This window comes from Gopherus flavomarginatus, chromosome 9 (genome assembly GCF_025201925.1).
Source record: "Gopherus flavomarginatus isolate rGopFla2 chromosome 9, rGopFla2.mat.asm, whole genome shotgun sequence".
In the NCBI taxonomy this organism is placed as follows: Eukaryota; Metazoa; Chordata; order Testudines; family Testudinidae; genus Gopherus; species Gopherus flavomarginatus.
Window position 1 is genome coordinate 67254974 of NC_066625.1, and position 13905 is coordinate 67268878.

Sequence of the window (13905 nt, forward strand, 5' to 3'; positions counted from 1 at the left end):
TAGACCCTTCAGGCCCCAAACTCACTGCCCGTATTTTCCATCTCGCCAGAGGCAGGACCTCAATAGAAGGCATGGGCGGGGAGTCCGCAGACGCCAGTCCGGTTCCCAAGGAGGCCAAAACCAGGGACCCTCTAAGGCACCACTGGGCCCCAAGGCCAACTTTTGAAGGTGCGCCTGGGGACAGCGTACCAGCCTCAGGACAGGATCCTCTCCCTCCCTTCTCCAGCCGCCTCTCCCACTTCCTCCTGGCGTGGTCCCAATTAACATCAGACCTTAGGGTTCTGCGCACAGTGAAGCAGGGACTCCACCTCCAATTTGCTTCATCACCACCCTCCCGCCCCTCTTCAGGGACCCCTCTCACGAGCAAGCCCTCCTACAGGAGGTCCAATCTCTCCTCGCTGCAGGAGCTATAGAGGAGGTACCTTTAGACGAGAGAGGAAAGGGGTTTTATTCCCGATATTTTCTGATCCCCAAGTCCAAGGGAGGCCTCAGACCCATCCTAGACCTGCACGGACTCAACAAATGGATGCTCAAGCTGAAGTTCCGCATAGTCTCCCTGGGAACGATTATCCCATCACTGGATCCTGGAGACTGGTACGCCGCCCTTGATATGAAGGATGCGTACTTCCATATTGCCATCTTTCCACCGCACAGGAAGTACCTTTGCTTTATGGCCAATCACCAGCACTTCCAATTCACAGTCCTCCCCTTCGGCCTCTCCACGGCCCCGAGGGTGTTTAGGAAGTGCATGGCTGTTGTTGCCGCCCACCTCCGCCAGCAACAGATACATGTGTTCCCGTATCTGGACAACTGGCTCCTCAAGGGGTCCTCTCAGTCTCAGGTACAGCAGCACGTCAATGTAGTCACGGACCTATTCTCCCAGTTGGGACTACTCCTCAACACCGAGAAGTCCACCCTGATCCTCATGCAGAGGCTGGACTTCATAGGGGCAACGCTGGACTCTACTCAAGCCAGGGCCTACTTGCCTCAGCCCCGCTTCCAAGCGATCGTATCGATCATACGAAGCTTGCAGGCCTCCCCGATCACCTCAGCTCGCACCTGTCTCGGACTCCTGGGGCATATGTCCGCATGTACTTATGTGACAAAGTATGCCAGGCTCTGCATGAGACCCTTCCAAACGTGGCTCCATTCAGTCTTCCCCCTGGGCAGGGACCCTATAGACGTCCTGGTGACAGTTCCCCCCAGCCCCCTCCACTCCCTCGATTGGTGGCTAACTCCATCCCTGGTATGCGCAGGGATGTCGTTCCATCCATAGCCACCGTCGATGACCTTAACGATGGATGCGTCATCCCTCGGTTGGGGGGCCCACCTAGGTCACCTGCGTACCCAGGGCCTTTGGTCGTCCCAGGAGCTGACACTCCATATAAACGTCCGCGAGTTGAGGGCAGTCCGCCTTGCCTGCCAGGCATTTCAACATCATCTGCACGGCCATTGTGTTTCGGTTTTCACGAACAACACAACGGCCATGTACTACATCAACAAGCAAGGAGGGACCCGCTCGTCTCCCCTGTGTCAGGAGGCCATTCGACTCTGGGACTTCTGCATAGCCCAGTCAATAGATCTAGTGGCGTCCTTTCTTCCGGGGGTCCGGAACGCTTTGGTGGATCGGCTCAGCCGGTCCTTTCTATGTCATGAGTGGTCGATAAGACCGGACATCATCCATTCACTTTTCCAGAGGTGGGGATTTCCCCGCATAGACCTGTTTGCCTCCCGCTCAAACAGGAAGTGCCAGGAGTTCTGCTCTTTTCAGGGTCTCTTCCCGGGGTCGATCACGGATACATTCTTCCTGTCGTGGAGGCACCACCTGTTGTATGCCTTTCCTCCGTTTCCCCTGGTTCACAAGATCCTGTTGAAGCTCCGCAGGGACAAAGCGCATCTGATCCTGATCGCACCTGCGTGGCCCAGACAGCACTGGTTCACCACCCTGCTAGATCTGTCCGTAGACACCCCAGTTCCCCTCCGTCTCCTCCCAGAGCTGATCACACAAGACCACGGCAGGCTTCGTCACCCAGACCTGCGAGCTCTCCACCTTACGGCATGGCTCCTGCGTGGTTAAACGCAGCGGAGTTGAGCTGTTCCGCTCCGGTTCAGCATGTTCTCCTCAGCAGCAGGAAGCCTTCCACCCGCTTCATGTACTTGGCAAAGTGGAAACGCTTCTCTTGCTGGTGCGCAACTCAGGGCATTACTCCCTCCGATGCCTCGATCCCCACGGTCCTAGACTACCTCTGGTACCTTAAGCAGCAGGGCCTGGTGACATCCTCTCTGAAGGTGCACTTAGCAGCCATATCCACTTTCCGGCCAGGCGAGGGCAGCCACTCCGTGTTCTCCCACCCCTTGGTCTCTCGGTTCATTAAGGGCCTAGAGCGTCTCTATCCCCCCGTACATCGCCCTGCCCCTACCTGGTATCTTAACTTGGTCCTAACCAGGCTCATGCTCCCACCATTTGAGCCGCTAGTGACTTGCTCGCTCCTGTACCTATCGTGGAAAACAGTGTTCCTGGTGGCCATTACATCGGCCAGGCGGGTCTCCGAGCTAAGAGCTCTCACGGTGGACCCCCCATACACTATTTTCCATTAAGACAAGGTACAGCTGCGACCTCATCCGGCGTTCCTCCCTAAGGTTGTGTCTGCCTTCCACACCAACCAGGACATCTTCCTCACGGTCTTCTTTCCAAAGCCCCACTCTTCTCAGCGGGAGCAGCAACTACACTCCTTAGATGTACACAGAGCACTCGCCGTCTACATTGAGCGTACAAACCCATTCCGAAGGTCTCCCCAACTGCTTGTGGCGGTCGCAGAACGGATGAAAGGCCTGCCAGTCTCTTCCCAGAGGATCTCCTCTTGAGTAACTGCATGCATTCGCACATGCTATGACCTAGTTCATATCCCTTCGGGCCACCTTACAGCGCACTCTACTAGAGCTCAAGCGTCATCAACCGCCTTCCTGGCACGCGTGCCTGTCCAGGAGATATGCTGTGCAGCGACCTGGTCATCGGTCCACACCTTCACCTCGCACTACGCGCTGGTCCAGCAATCTAGAGATGATGCAGCCTTTGGCGCAGCGGTTCTGCATATCGCCACATCTCACTCCGACCCCACCGCCTAGGTAAGGCTTGGGAATCACCTAACTGGAATGCATATGAGCAATCACTCGAAGAAGAAAGGACGGTTACTCAACTTTGTAACTGTTTTTCTTCGAGATGTGTTGCTCATATCCATTCCAAACCCATCCTCCTTCCCCACTGTCAGAGTAGCCGGCAAGAAGGAACTGAAGGGTGGCCGGGTCGGCTGGGGTATATATTAGGGGGCGCCCAGCTGACCCGCCGAGTGTTGCTAGGGTAAAAGTTTCTCCGACGAACGTTCACGCGGCGCGCACACACCTAACTGGAATGGATATGAGCAACACATCTCGAGGAACAACAGTTACAGAGGTGAGTAACCGTCCTTTTATGAGAAGATCATGCGAGACAGTATCAAAGCCTTACTAAAGTCAATATATACCACATCTGCCACTTTTCCTCCCTGCCCCCATCCACAGGGCTTGTTACTCAGTCAAAGAAATCTATCAGGTTTGTTTGACACAATTAGTTCTTGACGAATCCATACTTAAAACTAAACGCAATATCTTATTACTCAATCTACAGTGTAGTTCAAATAACAGTGTTGCCTTTTCTGGATTGCGGTGCCTTCTCTCACACTTCATAAATACGAGACTATTGCTGAACACATACATATTCTCTCAACTGTTGCTGGGGTAATGCTGACAGACCCTCTCTGTCAGCGGATGGGATCAAATCTCGGACCTTTGAAGCTTAGTGCATGAGCCCCTACTGCATGAGCTAAAAGCCACATAGTTATTAGCTAAGGCTGTAGCAAACTCATCAATCTCTAGATCAGGGATTCTCAAACTTGGACTCATGACACCTCAGGGGGTCGCAAGGTAGTTACATGGAAGTTGCAAGCTGTCAACTCCGTGGGTCTGGCAGCCCCAAGTCCCCATTACATTACATTATCTCCCCCATTTTTAATTTATAAGGGGGGTCACACTCAACGGCTTGCTGTGTGAAAGGGATCTCCAATACCAAAAGTTTGAAAACCACTGCTCTAGATGGTCCAGGTGCCACTAGAGGGGGACAGAGTACCACACCAGACTTACATGGGTTACATACTTCCTCTAACTCAGGAAGCACGTCCCACACTTCAGAGACTTCCCGGATGATATCCTGGATGAGACCCTGCTTGTAACACTGACAGATCCCAGTTGTCAGCTGGCAGGATTAAACCTGTGATCTCTGAAGCTTAGTGTATAAGTCTCTACTGCATGAGCTAAAAGCTACATGGCTATTGGTTGAAGCTGTAGCAGACTCATCCATCTCTAGATGGACTAGATGCCACTGGAGGGGAACAGAGCACCATACCAAGCAGGCCTGGGTTACACTAGCAACAGGTTTCATAGATTATTTTTCAGTATGCACCTTGGTCTGCATAGGATTCCAATATTTCTTACAGAAAAGACAAAATTCTCTACCAGCACCAGACTATGGGAATTCTTCATCAGCCTTGTGAACTTCCTCATTGTGATCTTAGAAAGAAAGCATGGTAGAATTGCTCATGAGGTGGAGCAGTCTTAGGAGATATGAAGAAGTAAATATGGCTTCTGTCTTCAGATCAGTGCTAGAAGACAAGATTCTGTGTCAGGTCCAGTTGTATCCACTAGTAGGATTCTTGTGTAGCTGAGTGGACTGACAGAGACTAGCTAAGATACCTACAGGTGGCCAGACACTACTGTTTTTGCTATCCATAACTGGATAAATATTAAACTATATGAGATAAGTCTTGCTACTGCAATTTTTGTTTACAATCTGGATGCTGACTGGTAACAAAGACTACTACTTCCTGGTAGAACAATTTGATGTGAGAGAATTAGTGTGCTCTGTACATGGTATGCACAGCTATACAGTAAGGAAAGTACCGCTGGACCATAGTCATCACTGTTGTGAAAAATCATTGAGATGATATTTGAATGGGATTGTTGCTGTATCTTGCCAACTCTTTCCTCATCTCAATCCAGAATTGTGCATAAAAAAACCCTATATCATTCTGTGGTCAACCAGGCCGTAGTGGATCAGAAGTCATTTCATTGTCAAAAGTAACCAGGTAAGGTCATGATTCAAGAAACTTAACATCTAGTGTGAAAGGACACACTTAAATCCAGAACTACTACTTCCTTGCTAAAGCTCTGACTGCTTATTTCTTGTTTAGCATAGCTCATAGTAAAGAAGGAGAAATAATGCTTAAAATGTTCTTTGTAGTAAATAATTCTGCTTTCTTGCTATTATTAAGTTTTATCAGGTAGTAACTTTCTGTAGCAAACTTAGGTAACATGATAACGTTTAATTTTGTTGTCCTTTCGACTAAATTAATCAAGTCAGACTATTAAATTATAAAGTCACTTTGGTTCTATTTTAAAAAAAAAATGTTTTTGTTTTCTACCAAAACTGGAATCTCAAAGAAAATATATTGCTTAATGGTTATATATAACTTTCTGAACATGTGACCATAAAGGCTCTTTTTGGAGTCCAACAGTTGTTTCTCCAAGTGTAACTTTGATTAGTGATACTTGGTGAAATAGCTGAACTGTTTTACTTATTAGTCTTTTTGTCACTAAGTTATTTTATGATGTTGATGCATTTCTAACCACAAAATTTGGATAATGAGGTTAAATGAAGCCTGGCGTAGTATTAAAAAACAAACTTGTTGCTTGCTTGCAAACAAAAAGTACTGTAAACTTGGTTCTGGCTCTTATTTGGAGAGGAGGTAAAAACTGTTAGTTTTAGTGCACACTAACCAAAAATATAGCAAGGGTCTTTTAAATATTGAGCACAAACTATCCAACAGTATGACCTAGGAAAGGATAAATGGTCTAGTGTTCTCTCTTGTTTGAGCTTTACTGAGAGCAGTAATTCACTCCATGTTAGTATGTTAGTTTCTGTAGTTAAAAGTACATTCATAGCCAAATGTTTACTGCTACTGACACTTCACAGCGAGACTACCTTTTTCCAGAAATCCCACTAGGTGTCAGCAAAGGGCCTTTTCTGTCAATGTGGCAAACATCCAGAGAAATTCTATCATTTTAGTCTTAAATTTTTGGGAAAAGTTACCAGTATATTTTTACCTGGATTAGTCTGATTGTGTTTCTATAGTGTTTTTCATCTATGGATCTCAAAGCACTTTACAAAGGAGAAGCAATTGTAATATATTCTTGTTACTATAGTTAACTGTGAATGCATGAGATTACTATACAGTCTGCATACAGTATTTTATACAGTCTGGCTTTTGAGTAGTCTTCATCTGTAAATTGTATTCCATAGATTATGCAGTCATTTTAAATATGCAAGCTATACTGTACATCTCTAGAAAGACTGCGTGTAAATTTCTTTAATCTGTACCTGTACAGACCTAAAGATTGCATGCCAAAAGCATGGTAGAACACTTAGTACTCTCCATCTATAATTCATAAATAACCAGATACTAGTCCAGAACATGGACTACTGGCCAACACTTTAAGCACTTAAGTTTGAAATGTAAAAAGTTGTAAAAGTGCAAAAAATCTAACAAAGTGCACCTTTAACCAGAAAAAGGCTAAAGTATATTCGTTAGGAAAGAACCTCTATGCTAGGCTGAAACCTTGAGTGACAAAAGAAGAAATTTTATGGCTTTATTTAACCCAATTACATCTCACTCAAAATGAAAACCAAAATAATGTGTCACTATAGGATTCCATGGAATGCGAATCCACGTCAAGTGTCAACATTTAAGTGTGATTGCCCAATAGCTTTCATAGGACTCCCAAAATAACTCTTAATTTTTTTAACTTTTTATTAGTATGAAATGGCTTAGTTCATTGGCTTTTTCATAACTTCAGACCTCACCAGTTTACTTGCATGGGTTACTATTTGGAAATTCAATCCTAGATTTGATACTCAGTTATATGGGACTTCATTCCTACCAACTTCCTGTAATTCTAAACCTATGGGTAAAAATATTAGTAGTCATACACTGCTGCAGAAAGCACAGACACATTGGTTCAGCTAGTGTAGCTGCAACAAGAATTGCTGTTTTAAACTCAAAGAGCTAGAATAGTCTTGGATTTTATTCATTTATGCAAATTACAGAAAGTAACATTGAAACAAGGTTGGTAGTGTGTGTCTGTGCTGCAGCTCGGTTAAGCTTGATGGTCGTTGGAAATCAAGTGCTTTGTAAGTAAATGCATTCTGACTACAAACAATCAAAGAAACCGCAATTCAAGGATTGGCTGACTTATTTTAGGAGGTGCTTTTTATTATATGCTAATTAGTATCTCGTTGAAATTTGGGACAAAGGCTGCGGCTTTCATGGGATCTTACTTTTGTGATGTGTTCGAACTGGATCTCAACTCTGTGCATCTGCCTCTAGCCTTTCTGCAAAAGGAGCTTTATGGATCTTACTTGCGAACATGTGTGCAAATGAGAACAAATGGCACGACGGTTAAGATTGCATTTTGCAGCCCAAAGAAGCAACACTGATCCATTATCAGAAATCTCTGGAGATGGTTTGGATGGTAACGTTCTTGTGTATTTCCAAAGACCTTCACAGAATTCTGCACCTGATGTTATACAAATTAAGGTGACTCCCAGGCAAGCTGTCTTTCCAACGGTAATGCAGAAAATAATTAATCAACAGCAGCATTCAACTGTTTCTTCATTGCAAAAGAAAAACAAAAAGAGCGCCTCACTGCAGATTTCCCTGCAGTCTAGAAGGTATAGTGACTGTTTTCAATCTGATACAGTAGTTGCTAGTGAAGACACTTTCATCAGTGTTGGTAATGAAGGAAATGCTTGTAACAGGAATATGGCTGATTACAGATCTAATGTGCTAAACAGTAGCAGCCATTTGAGCAATGCTACCATGTGCACTGGCAATCTTGACGGTATTGCAGCGAATAACAGTGGATCCTTCAGTAGCACTGGCAGGGACTATGAATCGTGTACAGGTATCACTAGTGATGGAGGCTCATACAGCAACAGTATAATCAGTGACAGTAGTAGTTGCACTCTTTCCACTGGTGGTAATATCTGTAGCAGTATTGTATATAGTACTTCTTCATATAGAAGCACAGCAAACAAATGTAATTCCTATAGGAACAATATATATGAGGAAAATTTATGTAGAAGTAAAAATACTACTTTTGATCAAGATGGTTTGGAACAAGTGAAATTGCCAGTGAGGAGGAAAACTAAAATTCCACTACAACGTTTTTCATCTTTGGTCATCTTTCCTAGGAGTCCTTCCACTAACCCACCAACTTCTCCAACATGCTTGGGTCCTCTACCAAGCAGGGGATCTTATCAAACATCACATCAGTTCATTATTTCTCCTACTGAACTGGCACAAAATGAAGATCAAACAACTTCTTCTAAAGGGTTCCTTTCAACAGCAATCAATGGACTTCGACTATCTAAAACCATTTGCTCTCCTGGTGAAACTAGAGACATTAGACCATTTTACTTGAATAGTGCATTACAGGACAAAAATCAGGCTGCAAGTAGTGGTGAGCAGACAACGTGTAAAAAAATATCCAACAGCTTCCCTTGTATTTCAGTTCATTTCACTCAGCAAAGAGAATCTGCATCAAGGGATGAAATGGTTAATGGTTGCTACAGTCCAGAGTTATCAGAAAAGGAATTAAATTTGTACTCTGATGCAAAGTACCCTAATTTAAAACTGATACGTAGCACATCTGCATGTTTGCCCTCAAAAAAACATTCTGAGTATCAGATTCTTATAAACGAATTAGAAAGACCAAATACACAAATGAGGACAACCCACCATATTCTGCAAAGAAGTGTTTCATTAGAAGGATCTTGTCAAAAAGTTTCTTGCCGTTTATCCAGTCTTAAATACAAGTGTCCTAAGGCAGAGACATCCCAGTTGCACATACAGTTCACACCTGGAAATGAAGGAAAAACTCGTGGCTTTCCAAAAAATGCTAGTATCTGCAAAAGGGAATCAAGTAGTACTTTGTGGAGGCCCCACAAGGTGAGGTTTTTTTTTTCCTTTGAGAAAAACTAACACTGTAAATCCTTTGCCAGTGGATCTGAAGTAATAGAATGATTAGCCTTTGATCAAAGCATAAATATAAGACATTTATAAATGTTACAATTATGTTAATTTATTGAAACATTTTTGCAATATTATAAATGGGGTGGGGATGTGAGAGAATTTTTTTTTTTTTTTAAATCTCTTTTGGTCTTTCCTAGAGTCTAGTTTCCTTTTTGGTCAAAATTCTCAGTCAAGCACCTGAACTTCAAATATTAATTCAGAATCATAACTGATTCATTTACATGCAGATAAATGGTTTACCTTATTATATAGTCTACATATTGAAGTTCTGCTCGACTTAATCAAATTTGAGCTAAAACTTCAACTGTATAGCATAATCCACAACAGAATTATATTTTGCTGAAATATCCATGTTTTAAAATGCCCAAGAATGAATAGGTTACTTTATAAACTTTGATTTACTTTATATAAGTTTTTTTTTAATGTTTTTGCCGTAACTTGCTGTGTGTAGAGAATTAATTGTAAGTAGGTTTTGAGTAGAGCAACTGTAAAATACCATTTGTATCTGTATACACCCTGAGCCACAGGAATTTTAAGCGTTTCCTCCTCTTTTTATTCTAGCCACTAGTTCAGCCCAAGCTTTACACTGTAACTTAATATTTTTCCAACAACATTGCTGTTCAAATTAGTTCGAGTTTAGTAGTCTTAACTTTTTTAAGTAATAAAACTCCTTTTGAACTTAACTTGAGAAATTTGTCTCTCTTGTGTTAACTAGTGATGCAATTTATATTTGTTAATAATGACAGTCAAAGCCACAAGAAAAGTAGGTTTATAAACTTGTTTAAATGATCTTTTGTTCTTGAAAGTCATTCTGAAATTCTTGCAAAATGTCAGACTTGCATAGTGCTCTAAATTATGAATAAAAATGGACAACAATGCCACAACTAGGCATTTTTACAAACATTATTAAAGTTTTAAGTGCACACTAACTTAGTGAAGTGACATTTCTACTATTTTACCACCTTGCTGATACAAATGAAAGGGGAGTTGCAAGTGGTCTGTAGTTAAACTAATCTGGAGAGTTGCTGTAGTATTACCTCGAAGTGCTATCCTGCAGATTTTAGTTCTTTAAGTGAAAGTATTGCCTGACTAGGGTTTGTTTATTTTCTTTATTAAAATCACTGTCTCAGTACCTTTTTTATTTAAAAAAATAACAACAACAAAAAACAAAACAAAAAAACCTCTTAAAATATTGGTCTGAATTTTAAACTTTGACAGAAAAATCATTGCAGTGGATCATAAGTTATCAGCATGTATTCTTTGGAGTATGTACTTTTGGAAAAAAGGCTGTACTAGATTGTCCTGGAAAACTTTAACTCAGTAAGCGAACTCTTACTTAAATTGCAGTGGTATTGTGGTTGTGAAATATTCCCTAATATGTAGAAAACCAAGTAGTCTGAACCTGCTCATTATAGAAAGTCCATTAAGAAGATGAAAAACTGTTTAATCATAGTGCTTTAAAGTGCTTCTCATGGTTTTCCACTTACAGCTGTTGTGCTGTTAATGTCACTTGTCTAAAAATGTAAAGCAAATTAAATTGTTGCAAATTCAAATTAGAAGCCCAGCCCGTGAAAACAAATGCTTGAGTAAAAATTCCAGGCAAACTTCAGTCTTCTAAAGGAAATAATTTTGAAATTGAGTTTCTTGGCAGACATGTTCTTAGGTTAACCCCTCCTGTGATTCTGGCAACCTTTGAAGCACTGTGTAGCAAGTAGTGTGTGTCTATTACTGAAGTGTGTGGGTTTTGGATTTGGTGAGTGTGGTGTGGTGTTTTTGTTTTTTGTTTTGTTTTTCCCCCCTTTTCTAGCAGTGGGTATTAAGTTTCATGGTTAAAACCTAGAAACACGATCCTGGACAGCCAAAGGGGCTGAATTGTCTTTCAGATCGTGCTCACAGTTGTGAACACACTTTTCATGCACATGCGAATTACCTGCATTTGTCCATGCAAAATAGAATGATGGCTGCCTTTTGAAAACTGGACACTAAATATGATTTGCAGCAGATAATGAGTTTCAGATCCTTTGTGTAAGACTCATAGACTCTAGGACTGGAAGGGACCTCGAGAGGTCATAGAGTCCAGTCCCCTGCCCTCATGGCAGGACCAAATACTGTCTAGACCATCCCTAATAGACATTTATCTAACCTACTCTTAAATATCTCCAGAGATGGAGATTCCACAACTTCCCTAGGCAATCTATTCCAGTGTTTAACTACCCTGACACTTAGGAACTTTTTCCTAATGTCCAACTTAAATCTCCCTTGCTGCAGTTTTAGCCCATTGCTTCTTGTTCTATCATTGGAGGCCAAGGTGAACAAGTTTTCTCCCTCCTCCTGATGACACCCTTTTAGATACCTGAAAACTGCTATCATGTCCCCTCTCAGTCTTCTCTTTTCCAAACTAAACAAACCCAATTCCTTTAGCCTTCCTTCATAGGTCATGTTCTCAAGACCTTTAATCATTCTTGTTGCTCTTCTCTGGACCCTCTCCAATTTCTCCACATCTTTCTTGAAATGCGGTGCCCAGAACTGGACACAATACTCCAGTTGAGGCCTAACCAGCGCAGAGTAAAGCAGAAGAATGATTTTTCGTGTCTTGAGAGGGTCCAGAGAAGAGCAACAAGAATGATTAAAGGTCTTGAGAACATGACCTATGAAGGAAGGCTGAAGGAATTAGGTTTGTTTAGTTTGGAAAAGAGAAGACTGAGAGGGGACATGATAGCAGTTTTCAGGTATCTAAAAGGGTGTCATCATGAGGAGGGAGAAAACTTGTTCACCTTAGCCTCCAATGATAGAACAAGAAGCAATGGGCTTAAACTGCAGCAAGGGAGATTTAGGTTGGACATTAGGAAAAAGTTCCTAACTGTCAGGGTAGTTAAACACTGGAATAGATTGCCTAGGGAAGTTGTGGAATCTCCATCTCTGGAGATATTTAAGAGTAGGTTAGATAAATGTCTATTAGGGATGGTCTAGACAGTATATGGTCCTGCCATGAGGGCAGGGGACTGGACTCGATGACCTCTCGAGGTCCCTTCCAGTCCTAGAGTCTGAGTTTACAACACACCTGTTAATGCATCCCAGAATCACGTTTGCTTTTTTTGCAACAGTATCACTCTGTTGACTCATATTAAGCTTGTGGTCTACTATGACCCCTAGATCTCTTTCTGCCATACTCCTTCCTAGACAGTCTCTTCCCATTCTGTATGTGTGAAACTGATTGTTCCTTCCTAAGTGGAGCACTTTCAATTTATCTTTATTGAACTTCATCCTGTTTACCTCAGACCATTTCTCCAATTTGTCCAGATCATTTTGAATTTTGACCCTGTCCTCCAAAGCAGTTGCAATCCCTCCCAGTTTGATATCGTCCGCAAACTTAATAAGCGTACTTTCTATGCCAACATCTAAATAGTTGATGAAGATATTGAACAGAACCGGTCCCAAAACAGACCCCTGCGGAACCCCACTTGTTATACCTTTCCAGCAGGATTGGGAGCCATTAACAACTACTCTCTGAGTACGGTTATCCAGCCAGTTATGAACCCACCTTATAGTAGCCCCATCTAAATCGTACTTTCCTAGTTTATCTATAAGAATATCATGCGAGACTGTATCAAATGCCTTACTAAAGTCTAGGTATATCACATCCACCGCTTCTCCCTTATCCACAAGGCTCGTTATCCTATCAAAGAACGCTATCCTATCAAAGACAACATGCACAGAGACCCCTCTCTCCTCAATTGACCTTTGACCTTTTACAAAATGAGCTTTTACAAACAGTTCTGTAAAATAGTTTACCAAAATAAGCAAAAAGAGCAGATTGAATTGACTTTGTAGTAATTCAGCAACCTGTTAGAAGAAAAACTTTAGACAGTAATTAATACATGTATCATAAGTCTTTTTTTAAAAAATATAATAGATTTCTACTGTAATAGTTTGTTAATTATATAGTAAATCTAATTATAGTGGGGGTATTGTGACTCATTTAAAAACAACTCCCAAAATATTTCTCTTGACTCCAGTTAGTCTGGGTTAGTATACTGATATGCTGAGTCTGGGTTCAAATTTAACAAGCTGATATGGGAGTAGCATTTAGTAATGTCAGCTATCTGTGCAGAGCAGTCATGAAATTAAATCAGTACTTTGGTTAGAGACTACAGTGTCTGAAGCAGTGAAAGGTCTATGCATTCTTTTTTTACATGCCTAGCTACTAGCCTTCAGCCACATAGTATCAGATTTCTTGCTTTCCATAATCAACAGCTTAAGTCAAATCTGTGTTTTTAAAATTTAGTAAGAAACTTCACTTCTGTGACAGCAGGCCTTAAGGTATTTTAATTGAAAAGTGTGGGAGGATGGTTGGACCATGTCTCTCTATTCATCTTTTTTGAAATTTACCAAGGGAACCTTGCAGTAAGTTGTGCAATGTATGTGGAGGAGGGGAGAGGATTAAATACCCTGACTGACTGCAATATCAAGGTGTTTGGCCTTGTCTTGCTGACTTATTATTTTAGTTCATATGCCTCTTTGTTGGGATGGAAATTATTCTGTAGCAGAAGCGTTGAACTAATTTAAATTGTTCATATCATGAATTAGGCTTTTTGAAGGGATGGAAATAGGCAGAGGGATAGAACAAGTTACCTGGTCTCTTATAAAGGCATATTCCCAATTTGTGGGGAGGGAGGGTAGAGTAGTAGTACAAGTCTACTTCTTTCAGACCTTCAGTTGGAGT

The 13905-nt window shown here is 42.1% G+C and overlaps 1 protein-coding gene across 5 annotated transcripts in view; it reads left to right on the plus strand.

The window, feature by feature from the left end:
- NEDD4 (NEDD4 E3 ubiquitin protein ligase) overlaps nucleotides 1-13905 on the plus strand; it is a 121402-nt gene that overhangs the window by 40378 nt on the left and 67119 nt on the right. The window contains exon 1 of one of the 5 annotated variants that reach the window (XR_007776328.1): nucleotides 7108-9098. The exons of 1 other annotated variant lie outside the window; for it this stretch is intronic. Coding sequence is in view for 2 of the 4 variants with exons in the window: in XM_050967898.1 (XP_050823855.1) it covers nucleotides 7536-9098 (1563 nt within the window). In the remaining 2 variants the exon portion in view is untranslated. Of the gene's footprint in view, nucleotides 1-7107; nucleotides 9099-13905 lie in introns of those variants that run through there. 3 more of the 5 variants (XR_007776327.1, XM_050967898.1, XM_050967897.1) reach the window with 3 other exon arrangements.